Here is a 12,046-nt window from a genome sequence, read left to right as displayed (position 1 = left end):
GTGTGTGCGAATCCCAGCTCAGGAATGGCAGAGGGCTGGGACGCCAGCGGGAGGCTGTGGTCCGAGTCAGGGAAACACAGACCCCTAAGGCAGCGCCACGTCGCCCCCACATCCCCAAAGGCAGGACCGTATTCCTCCTCTGCTTAGACCTTTCCAGGGCAGAGCCCTGTACCCCTCGGTCTGGGAAAGTGCTCTGATCAGACACCTCTCCCCAGCCTTGTGTGTGGTCCTCGTCTCAAGGGGCAGGGGGAGAGGTCTTCCCGCCGAAGCCCGCCCCTGCAGAGGGCTCGGGCTGACGTCACTGCGGCGTGGCTAAGGGGACTCGCTCTCTGCCCCGCCCCTCGCGGCCGCCGCAAACGCCCAGCGGGGGGCAGCAGGAGAGCGGAAAGGGGGGGATCGAGGTCGGAACGCCAGTCCGTATGCCCCCAGGAGGTGCCCAGTGGAGGCCCGCGCCCAATGAGGCGGGGTCTTTGCGGGGACTCCCGGGGGCCGGAACACGTGCGCAGGACCCTTTAAGGTAAGCCGGGTCGCCAGTGCCGCCACCGCGGTTACTAGGGATATAACGTCATGCGCGGGCGGGGACGTGCGCGCCCGGGCGGAAGCGGAAGGGGCGGGGCTCCGCAGGCCGAGTCTCCAGCGCTGCCGCCGCCAGAGTCAGAGCCGGAGCCCGTGCGGGCTGAGCCGCTGAGGCAAGATGGTGGACTATAGCGTGTGGGACCACATCGAGGTGTCTGACGATGAGGACGAGACGCACCCCAACATCGACACGGCCAGTCTCTTCCGCTGGCGGCACCAGGTAAGGCGCGCGCGCCCATCCCCTTCCTTTCCCCCTCCCCCCCTCCCCCGGCCCGGGTCTCCGCTCCAGAGTTCTGACCCCTAGTACTGCCAGGGACCCCGCCATTGCCACCTGGGGTTCCCAACGCATAGTCTGGACTTTTAATATCGCTTAGGGGTTCCTCGATTCAACTCTAGACCCCAGAACTGTCAGGGCGCTGAGTCCCTACCTGAGATCCCAAACCTCCCCTCCGATTTCTGTATGGAACTCCCTGTTGACCCCTAGGGCACCTTTCTCCGAGTACAAACTGATAAGACAAGCTTTGGGGGTGTCCCCCAATCCCGTCTGGGACCTCCCACTGACTCGCAAACCTCTGCCTCAGAGTCCGGACCCTGGTAATATTTGGGGACGTACTTCTGATCTCGGATAGACCGTTGGTCCCTCTCCAATCACTAGAGTCCTCAATAGTTTGAATTTATTCTGTGATCTTCCTCCCTAGTTCTTGGCAGAGATTCCCATTCAGATCCAGAGATCCCGCTCCTTCTCCAAACAGAACAAGGCTCTCTGTCCTCCCCTGAGATTCCTGTTCCTGGCTTGAGATTCCAACCCAGGACCCCTTCCCTAGAATGTAGACTGGTGCTCCACCAGGGCCTTCGGTCCCATCCAGGCTGGAGTTTTGGAACCCGTTTTCCCTCCGGACTGAACCACCAGCTCCACTCTGATGGAGCCTCCCAATTCCAGCCACTCTAGCCTCACCTACTGTGGACCCCATTTCCCACTAGTCCAGGAAGCCCTACCCCGCAGGGCTTCCGGCACAGCCAGAGCCCCTGCCCCTCCTTGCTTTTGCAAGCCCAGGCACCAGCCACCCCCAACAGCTTCCTGTAGGTAGCCTAGGAATGCCTTATACCAACTCAGGTCCAACATCCAAACCCACCTGGCCTCCCTCCTGTCCCCAGCTTGGTCTGCTGCTGTCAGGCACCCCAATTGCCCCTGCTGTCATGAGGGACCCTCCCAATCTGATTCCAAATTTACTGCCCTTTCTTTTATCTATTTGCCCCCCAATCCAGATCCTGGAGTCCTACCTGGGTGTCCTCCCGCCTCTCCCTGCCCAGCAGTGCTCACAGACCAACAGAACAGGTCTCATAAGACCTAATATTCTAACCTCTTGCTCCCCCAAATCGGAGCTCCTACACCCACATACTTATGCATGTTACACTCACACTGAGGGTGTGTATTTCTCAGAACCTTCCACTTAGGAATTCCCCACCCCACCCTCGCATATAGCAACTCCCAGTCATTTATCCAGAACCTCCTAGAAGGGCCCTTCCCCATCCTGCAGTGTCTCTAGTCCCTACATCTGGTTCCCAAGCCCATGTCCAGCCCTTACCTTAAAGCAGCAATCTCTTGGGCCTTACCTGCCAGGCAAGCCACTGAGTGTAAGAAGAAAGTTCTAGCACTTTCCTTTACTTGCCGTGTGTAACATTTTATTATGAAATGCTTGAGACCTCCGCAGAGCTCTAAAGACTATTCTTGGGAACACCTATTTCTGTCACATAAAGAGGTTAATCTATACAGCTGTGTGAAGAACAGTTTGGTCCTGCCGGGTGGGAAGGCCCCCACCTGGTGCCCCCTCTCCTGCAGAATCCTGCCCGCCATGCCTTCCTCCCTCTGGGCACAGGACCTTTTCCCCGTCCTGCTGAGGGCCCTGTAGCTATAGCGGAGAGTGTTGGGGCGGGGGAGGGGAGGTAACCATCTTTAGCGCCCCATTCAGTGGCAGGCAAGCTTGGGTTCTAATCCCAGCCCTCCCACTTACTCCTTTACTTTCCCTGCCCCTAGAGACCATCCTAAGACTGAAACGAGATTAGGCCCAGCTGGTACTCGGCTCGGGGCTGGGAGAGAGAGTCCCCACATGGGAGGGGGAGGGGGGATTAGTGTAAAGGTAGTCTGGTGTGCTTCCGAGTGTGGGCCAGCACACCTAAGTTCCAATCCTCGCTTCTCAATCACTGACTTACTGTACGACCTCTAGTGAGTCGTCTTCTCTCTTTGTGCCTAAATTTCCCCGGCTGGGAATACTAAGCGTGTCCACCCAATAGGGTCATTATGAGGAGTTACCTTATTTTGTTAATGTTTGTTTTTTTTAATTTTTTTTTTTTTTTTTTTTTTTTTGAGAGAGAGAGAGAGAGCGAGTGAGCACGCACAGGGGTGGGGGGAGGAGCAGAGAGAAAGGGACAGAGACTCCCAGGCAGGCTGACACGGGGCTCGATCCCATGAAGCACGAGATGACAACCTGAGCTGAAATCGGGAGCCGGACGCTTAACTGTGCCACCCAGTCGTCCCTGGGGTTCCCTTCCTTACTTAATGTGTGTAATGTCCTTGAGACAACATCTGATGTGTGATGAGCTGTCTGTAAGCTTGAACCGCTCTCTGTCATCATTGTTATTTAGGTAATTCGCGTTCGTGGTAAAGAAAAATTCCAGAGGTTCCAGAAGGGGACAAGGGAGTCTCCCAGCCCCAGTTCCCTGGCTTCCTTGTCCAAATACAGCTACTGTTACTGGTTCCTCGTGGCTCCTTCCATTGAACTGTATGGCCTCGGTCTTTCTGTCCGTAAGGCAGGAGGGTGGTGAGCCCTGCCGGCCCCTTCTCTCTGCGGTGGCTTCTGCCCTGCCCAGCCCGCTGCCCCTGCCAGCTCCGGGATGGCTTTATTTAGCTTCAGCCTCCCTGGCGGCCACTCAGAGGACACCGAGAAGAGCTTGGTGGCCGCCCAGCATAGGCCAGCAGGGTGATAGTTTCCCGCCACCACCTGAGGCCAGCTGTAATGCCAACTCCAGAGAGCTCCTCACAAGGCAGCAGGAAGCCTCCAGGGCCCCGCAGGCCCATCGTGGAGGTGGGGGAAGTGATGGAGCCCACGGCTTCTTTCTCTTTCCCCTCCACGAAGCAAGGGCCTCCTCAACCTTTGACCACATGGGGGGAAAGTGAGGCTTGAGATTGATTGTATAGGTCCTGTGGGGCATTAGAGGAGGGCCCCGTTTCCTGACCCTCACCCACCAGGTGCCTGGCTCTGTGCTAGAACCTGGAGATACAGCCTCGAATAAGGCACAGAAGTGACTTAGCAGACCTTTCTGGTAGCGGCGGCCGTGACAGTGGTGATAACCGTGGGGTGTATTCATTACTGAGTAGGAACAGTATGCAAGCTGTTCCCTTGGAATAGCTCTTGAGGGCCCATTTCACAACGAGGAATACAAAGGCTGTGAGAGTGGAAGTGACTCAGCCAAGGTCATGTTGCCCGTAAGTGGTGGAGCTGGGTGATGTGACTGTGGCAACAACCACTCCCAGTTATCGGGCATTTGCTCTGGCAAATCCGTCTAAATGCTTGAAGTGCATTTTTTCTTGTTTGAGCCCCAGAACAGTCCCCAAAGAGAAAGGCAGAGAGAGGGAGTGTCCCCTCGGATAGTAAGGACTATAGCCGCCATGGCTGAGTATCCAGCATGGCTCTGGACCATCTGTCCTAACTTGTAATCTTGGCTTCTCCCGGTGCAACCCCGTGAGGGTGCTGTTGTCTGCATTTGACAGATGAGGAAACTGAGGTCCTTAGAAGTTAGGGGATTGACCCAAGGACATCCAGCCTTTACTTGGAGGCCATGGGGTATGACCCCACATTTGGGGTCCTGCGGCTGTCCTCCAGCATCTTATCCTATGTTCTGGTGATCGCGAAGGGGCCTTTGGGGCTCACTGATGCAGAGTGGGGGCACTTGTGAAAGGCTCTGTGTAGGTGGAGTGAGGGGAAAAGAGTTCCAGATGGAAGGAACAGCATGTGCAAGGCTAAGAGTCAAGAGGGCTGTTGCATTTGGGGAACCTTAAGGGCCAGCATCTGCCTGGGACCCAGAGTTGGGAGAGGAGAGTGGGACCCAGGCCCCTGTGGGGCCTTGGTGCCATCTGGGCAGCTTGGGGCAAGGGTCAGGGTTCCCATCTGAACCCAGACAGTTCAGGTTGGGGTATCCAGGAGGACTGAAGACAGATGCGCGTATTTCATTTTTTTTTTTTTTTTAATTTTTTTTTTTAACATTTATTTATTTTTGAGACAGAGAGAGACAGAGCATGAACGGGGGAGGGGCAGAGAGAGAGGGAGACACAGAATCGGAAACAGGTTCCAGGCTCTGAGCCATCAGCCCAGAGCCTGACGCGGGGCTCGAACTCACGGACCGCGAGATCGTGACCGGAGCTGAAGTCAGACGCTCAACCGACTGAGCCACCCAGGCGCCCCAAGATGCGCGTATTTCAAAGACTCCTCTGGCAGCCTCTGAGTCTAGATTGGGGGACCAGTGATGGAAGGCACTGGCACTTTTCGGGGCCCCGTCAGTGGCTCTGGATTGAGCAGGCACTGAGATGATGGAGCTGAGCAGGGATGGAGAGTAGACAGGGCCATGCGATGCTACACGGGGTCCAACGAGGAACTGAGCGAGAGCAGGAATGAGGGGGGGTGCTATCTGAGCTTGGGGTGCAGCAGAAGAGAAGGTCTGGGGAGCAATAGCTGGGGTGGGGGGGATGGGAGACTGGGGGGGGTTCCAAGCTAACGCTCAGGGTGGGGTACTGGCCCGGAGACAGCTGAAGGGGTTTGGGCAGCGGTCCAGGAGCCGTACTTGGGGTGGAGCAAATTGGAGGGACATCTGGAAGTGAGAGCCATCAGGACTGGGTAGCATAGAAGGAAGGAAAGACAGGGCCAGCGAGCAGGCCTCAGTCAGGGGCAGAGATGGCTGGAGGAGGTTGCTGAGCAGGGGAGGGCACCCGAGTGTCACTGAGGGCGGCTCCAAGGAAGAGGGGGAGCCTGAGACCCCCATTCAGTATTTCATTACTTTATTCACCCAACGAGTGTTTCCTGAGCCTTTACTGTGCACTTGTGTGTGCAGACACGAGAGTGAGCAGAGCCCCACCTCCACGGAGCTATTACCCTTAGAGGGATACGGTGTCTAAAACACGATAAGGGGGCGCCTGGGTGGCTCAATCAGTTAAGTGTCCGACTTCAACTCCAGTCATGATCTCACGGTTCATGGGCTCAAGCCCCACGTCGGGCTCTGTGCTGACAGCTCAGAGCCTGGAGCCTGTTTCGGATTCTGTGTCTCCCTCTCTCTCTGCCCCTCCCCTGCTCGCTGTCTCTTTCAAAAATAAATAAACATTAAAAAAAAAAAAAGACTGGTAAGCACGGGAGGGAGTAAGCGGTGGTGGGAGGGAAATCTGGAGAGAGAGCCAGCAGCCGGTACAAATGCCCTGAGGTTTGAAGTGGGTTCAAGGAAAGGGGAGGCAGCCGTTGTGACTGGAGGAAGGGGGCAGGGCAGATGGTGCACGGCCTTGTGGGTCAGGGTCAGGGATAGGACTTGGGCTTTTGCTCTGAGTGATGCGGATGCCGAGGAGGGAGGGTCCTCAGCGGTGGGTGGACTCGCACAGGTGTGTGCAGGTGGGGCGGAAGGGAAGCTGCCGGGTGTCTGTGGTGCGGACACCCCCCTGGGGCCGTCCCCGATGCTGCTGGACGGGATGGGGCGGGGCTGGGGTCAGGGGACAGGCCCTTCCCCAGAGTGAAGGGCTGCCTCTGCCCACAGGCCCGGGTGGAGCGCATGGAGCAGTTCCAGAAGGAGAAGGAGGAGCTGGAGAGGGGCTGCCGCGAATGCAGGCGCAAGGTGGCCGAGTGCCAGCGGAGGCTGAAGGAGCTGGAGGCGGCGGAGGGCGAGGGCAGCAAGGCGGAGCTGGAGCGGCTGCAGGCTGAGGCTCAGCAGCTGCGCAAGGAGGAGCGGAGCTGGGAGCAGAAGCTGGAGGAGATGCGCAAGAAGGAGAAGAGCATGCCCTGGAACGTGGACACGCTCAGCAAGGACGGCTTCAGCAAGGTGCGGGGGCGGGGCCGGGCAGGGTCACTGGGTGGCGGGCAGGCAGGTGGGGGGCAAGGATTGTGCCGGTGGAGGGAGGGATGGACTGGCGGGCCCCGGGCGGGGAGGGAAAGGCGTGGGGCTGGGCGGATGGAGCACCCCACTGGTACCCCCCTCTGATCTGCCCGAAGGCCCTAGTGCGAGGCCACACCTGCCACACCCACGCTCCCGCCGCCTCGATGCTCATGGCGCCGTCACCACCTCCGCCGTGGATGGGATGGGCGCTGCGGCCTCGGCCCAGCCGGCCGAGCTGGAGGCGCCGTGCGGCCTCGCCCCAGCCCACTCCCCCTCTCGCCCCATCACAGAGCATGGTCAATACCAAGCCAGAGCAGGCGGAGGAGGAGTCGGAGGAAGTGAGGGAGCAGAAACACAAAACGTTCGTGGAGAAGTACGAGAAACAGATCAAGCACTTTGGTGAGTTGGGCGCGGGGTGGCGGGGGCCCCCTGGTGGGGGGTGCGGACGACAGGGGGCTGGGCCCTTCAGCGCCTCACCGACGGACGGTGTCTCGGTGTCTCGTAGGCATGCTCCGTCGCTGGGACGACAGCCAGAAGTACCTGTCAGACAACGTCCATCTGGTGTGCGAGGAGACCGCCAACTACCTGGTCATCTGGTGCATTGACCTAGAGGTGGAGGAGGTGAGTGGAGCCTGCCCTGCGACTGGGAAAAGCCCTGCCCTGAGGCCACCACTCGGTGACACGCTGCTCTCCCTCGGCAGAAATGTGCACTCATGGAGCAGGTGGCCCACCAGACCATCGTCATGCAGTTCATCCTGGAGCTGGCTAAGAGCCTGAAGGTGGATCCCCGCGCCTGCTTCCGGCAGTTCTTCACCAAGATCAAGGTCGCGGCCCAGGAGCCGGGTCGGGTGGGGCGCGGGCCACAGTCCACCTGTCCACCTCAGACTCAGGCCCGTGGGATCAGAACCCGCGGTATCAGGAGAGGGCAGAGACGTGCAGGGGCCACAGACCGGTTGGCCCCCAGACAGAATCTAAAAGGGGAGCTGACAGGACGTGCCGGAAGTCCCTACGGGGGGGGGGGGAGGGACAGAGTCAAGGGCACGTGGGGTTTCTCACCCAAGCGCCTGGAGGAACAGAGCTACCCGGGCAGCCGGTGGGGGTGATGCAGAGATCGGGTTGGCTGTGCCGACCTTGAGGTGCCTGCAGAGCCCCTCGGGGACGTGCAGGAGGTGAGCGTCACATCACAGGTCTGTAGCTCAGGAGGCGTGCAGGCCGGTGGCCGTTAGCATGTGGACGGTGGGACTGGCTCGGAGGTTGTCCCGTGGAGGAGACTGACTGAGGGTCTGAGGGCCTGCTGCGGGGGGTGGGGGGGGGTCCTGGGTCCGGCCCAGTGAGTACCTCCCGGCCCCGACCCTGCAGACGGCCGACCGCCAGTACATGGAGGGCTTCAACGACGAACTGGAGGCCTTCAAGGAGCGCGTGCGGGGCCGCGCCAAGCTGCGCATCGAGAAGGCCATGAAGGAATACGAGGAGGAGGAGCGCCGGAAGCGGCTCGGCCCCGGCGGCTTGGACCCCGTGGAGGTCTACGAGTCTCTCCCTGAGGTGCGGCTCCGGCTCCCCTGCCCCGGGTGGGCAGCAGGCGGGACTCCCCGGGGACCCGGCTCCTGACCCCGGCCCATCTGCACCCGCAGGAACTGCAGAAATGCTTCGACGTGAAAGATGTGCAGATGCTTCAAGACGCCATCAGCAAGATGGACCCCACCGTGAGTAACCGCGCCCCAGGCCCGCCCACCAGCCAAGCTGAGCATCCAGGGAGAGCGAGGTGTCCCCCGCCCGTCCCTCCCCAGCCCCGCCTGCCTACGTTGCCGGTAGCAGTGTCCCCTCTGGGCTTCCCAGAGGAACAAGGGAGGTCGCGTCCCCTCGTGGCCGGCACGGGAGGCAGCCAGGCTTTCGTGCCATGCGCTCGTTTACGTACGCGGAGCACCTCCGGTGTGACTCCAGCAGCGAACACGGAACTTTCAGCATATCCCCTGCCATTGAGTGTCACTGTCACCATGGGCCGTTTATGAGCATAGTGGGCACACCAGGCTGACTCCACCTTTGCCCAAGAAAGGGGCTCTGCTCCCCAGCCTCGGTTACCCCATCAAACCACGGTTTCTATGCTAGTACGGAAAATGGCTGAACACTCGGTAAACGTCAACTGTTTTATTAAGTAAGGTCTACGCCCAGTGTGGGCTTGAACTCGTGACCCAGAGATCACGAGTCGCGTGCCCTGCTACTGACTGAGACAGTCAGGCGCCCCTGGCTGGTGGTGTTACTAGGAACAGTAATAGTGCTGGTAGACAGGACTTTGTGTCTTCCTAGACCTTGGTTTGATCCCATTCCTGCCACTTGGCTCGCTCGTTGGCCACACTAGTTCCTCCTCTGTGAAATGGGTCTAGTTGCAGGACCTGGCCCAGGATTACTAGAAGCTTCCATGAGAATGGCTCTCTAGACCTGGGGTCTTCAAACTGGTTCACAGGCTCAGTGCCTGTCTTTATTAAGTAGATGCATTTTACCGGAACGTAGCTTTTGTTCTGGATGTACGTTGTTTAATTTGAATTAAAGTTAAGTAAAATGTAAAGTTCTGTTCCTCCCCCGCACTGGCCACTGGAGTTTTGGCAGCCACATGCGGCTGGTGGCTGCCGTGTTGGATGATGCCGATTACAGGCCACTTCCATCGTTGCAGAGTCCCTTGGGCCAGCTCTGGGCTAGAACAAGCAATAAGAACGTCTAGGGATACGCAGGGCGTGGGCAGGGCCGCTAGAAGGCCGCAGCCCGGCCTCACTCACCACCTCTCTCCCCACAGGATGCGAAGTACCACATGCAGCGCTGCATCGACTCTGGCCTCTGGGTCCCCAACTCCAAGTCCAGCGAGGCCAAGGAGGGGGAGGAGGCAGGCCCCGGGGACCCCTTGCTGGAAGCCGGCCCCAAGCCAGGCGACAAGAAGGATGTCAGCGCGTGACTCGCCCCGGCTGCCGCCTGCCTGCCCGCAGGCCCCCGCGTGCCCCTTTTCAGAAAACAAAAATAGATGCCTCTCCCCAGCTCCTGGCTTCCTCCACTTTCGCTGCTCCCGCCCGGCCCGGGTCAGGGAGAGAGCTGCCCCCATCCCACTGCCCCCACCTCAGTGCTCATCCAAGTCTCTGCTTTGAGTCAAGGGGCTTCACTGCCTGCAGGCCACCCCCCCCACCCCCCCACCCATCAGCATTATGCCAAAGGCCTGAGGGTCCAGGGAGGGGTGGAGGTCGCTAGGCTGGTCCGTGGGGTGTGGGGAGGGTCCCCAGCCCAGAGGCCTGCTCCAGTCACTATGGGCTCTGTTTTCACTGTTCATCCGCTCTCGAGTCTTCTATATGGTAAACAGCAATGATCTACCAATAAAGGATTTCAGATGCTCAGGGGGGCGTCTTGAGGGCTGTTGACACAGCTCTTCTCTTGGGGTGGGAGGGGAACCCAGTGAGTGTCAGAGGCCTGGCCTGTGTCGCCCCAGGCCTTATCCTCCAGCTATCTCTATTCTGGTTCCAGGCTCTTCTTACACAAGCTATTCCACTGCCTAGAACATTCTTCCCCAGGATGCCTTTACGCTAGAGTTCTCAGCCTCACCCCCCACTCTTTGTGGCTTGTCCTCCAGGCCCCCTGCTGCCACCCATTCAGGAACATCATCCTCAATCTCTGACCACTGCCCTTGGTCTCCGTGACCTCCTCCCTGGTCCGGATCCCCGTCACCTCTGGCCTGCAGCCTGCCCCAGCCTCCTCCCCATCTCCCCCTTCCACACCAGACCCCAACAGGCCGTGGCCGGAGGGTGGCCGTGAACAAGGTACATCCTTCCCTCCCGGCAGAAGCCAAAAGCCCTCTCTGCCGCAGACAGGCGTGCACCTTCTGCCCGCTCCTCTCTCTGCCCTGGTCTCGTGTCCTCCCCTCTGTTCTCCCTCTCTCCTTGCAGGTTCTTGAGCACTTTAAGTTTCTCTTTATCAGCGTGACCTTGGCAACTTCCTTAGCCTCAGTGTACCCCTCCTGTGCACAATGAGTAATGTTAGTGCCTTTCTCCTGGGGCAGTACTAAAATGACATCATACCACAGGGCAAGCATGGCGCCTGGCACTTAGATGCTCAAAATGCGGGCCTTGGTGTGTGTCTGTCCCTTTACCCAAACACCCTTCCCTGCAGCCCTCACGGGGCTCCTTTATAAAGTAACGGAACGTTTGGGCCACAGAAAAGGGCCTCAAGACTAGTATGATGAACAAAGACATCAGTTTAAGATGAAACCAACCAGTGAATCCCTCTGCCTGCCCCTTTCCAGGAGACCCCACTCCCAGCAGCTGCTTGTCACTCAGACCAGTGCTCAGTGCCACTTTTTCCCAGGAGCCCTCCCTGACCCACCCGAGTTGCCCCTCACTTCCAGCCAGGCGGCTCGCCTCACCTGCCACGTGCCAAGCTTTGCCAACCTCGCGTCGTCCTCTCCCTTGCGCTGTGAGCACCACCAGGGCACAAACAGTGTCACGTGGTCCTCAGGTGCTCACAGTGCCCTGGAGGGGTCCTGGCGCGCAGTGGGCGGTCAGTAAACCTCTACCAAAGCAAAGAGCCTCTAGGTGGTGGTGGTGGTGGTGGTGGTGGTGGTGGTGGTGCACGTTGGTTGCCACCAGGGGGCAATAGTGAGCTGCAAACCCCAGTGGCATCACCTAAAGCTTTTCCTACGGTGGGAACGGCAGCCAGGGATCCAGAGGGCTTGGGCTGGAGGAAGGCATCCTAGGGTCCTTGGTAAATCTCGCCTGTCCAGGATTCATCCAGGATTGGCAAGTTCATTGTTTACTGTGAAAACTTTCCAAGGTAGAATCCATATTACTGGCTTTTCCTTCTGCCTCAGGCTCCAATACAACTCAGCACTGTTACTGATTCTTTGCTTAAGATTTCAATATTTTGTTCGTGGGTGGGTTTTTGTTTGTTTTTTTTTTTCACATTCATTGTGCTTTTTAAAAATATTGCATTAAAGTATTTATCTTGGTTACTGAGCTTTTTGGTGCCCTCTTTTGCTTTCAAGCCTCACCTGCCTCACCCTAGTGTTGGCTCTCGTAGGACACGGGATTTAAAACACATCAAGCAATATTAAGAAACAGGGAGACAGCTCCATATCTGCTCATTATCTACCCAGGCGGTTCCCTTCCCCCAATCACAGGACCCCACTGTCCATGGTTTCTTGTGACAACTTCCAGAGTTTCTTTTCAGAAACTTGTTCTTACCCCCTCTCCTCTCTTTTACCCAAAACAGCATATCCTATAGTCGGAAATGCATCTTTTTTTTTTTTTTTCACTGAACAACAGACCTGCAGACCGACCTCCCCTTATCGTCAACACTTCCTCATTCCTTCTAT

At 58.3% G+C, this 12,046-nt stretch overlaps 1 protein-coding gene across 2 annotated transcripts; it reads left to right on the top strand.

Annotated features, from left to right (window-relative positions):
* The first annotated feature begins 308 nt into the window (after positions 1-308).
* Positions 309-10,076, top strand: CDC37 (cell division cycle 37, HSP90 cochaperone). Of its 2 annotated transcripts, none has more exons than XM_045491873.1 (8): positions 309-796; positions 6,367-6,648; positions 6,993-7,101; positions 7,208-7,323; positions 7,404-7,526; positions 8,062-8,244; positions 8,334-8,405; positions 9,491-10,076. In XM_045491873.1, the coding sequence occupies exons 1-8, from the start codon at positions 695-697 to the stop codon at positions 9,644-9,646; spliced, it is 1,143 nt and encodes a 380-aa protein (XP_045347829.1). In that variant the 5' UTR covers positions 309-694; the 3' UTR covers positions 9,647-10,076. The 2 variants fall into 2 exon arrangements, with proteins under 2 accessions (XP_045347829.1, XP_045347828.1); XM_045491872.1 differs by having other exon boundaries at positions 593-796; positions 6,819-7,101.
* Positions 10,077-12,046: the final 1,970 nt, after the last annotated feature.

Source organism: Leopardus geoffroyi, chromosome A2 (genome assembly GCF_018350155.1).
Source record: "Leopardus geoffroyi isolate Oge1 chromosome A2, O.geoffroyi_Oge1_pat1.0, whole genome shotgun sequence".
Classification (NCBI taxonomy): Eukaryota; Metazoa; Chordata; class Mammalia; order Carnivora; family Felidae; genus Leopardus; species Leopardus geoffroyi.
This window is presented reverse-complemented; position numbering and strand designations above follow the sequence as displayed.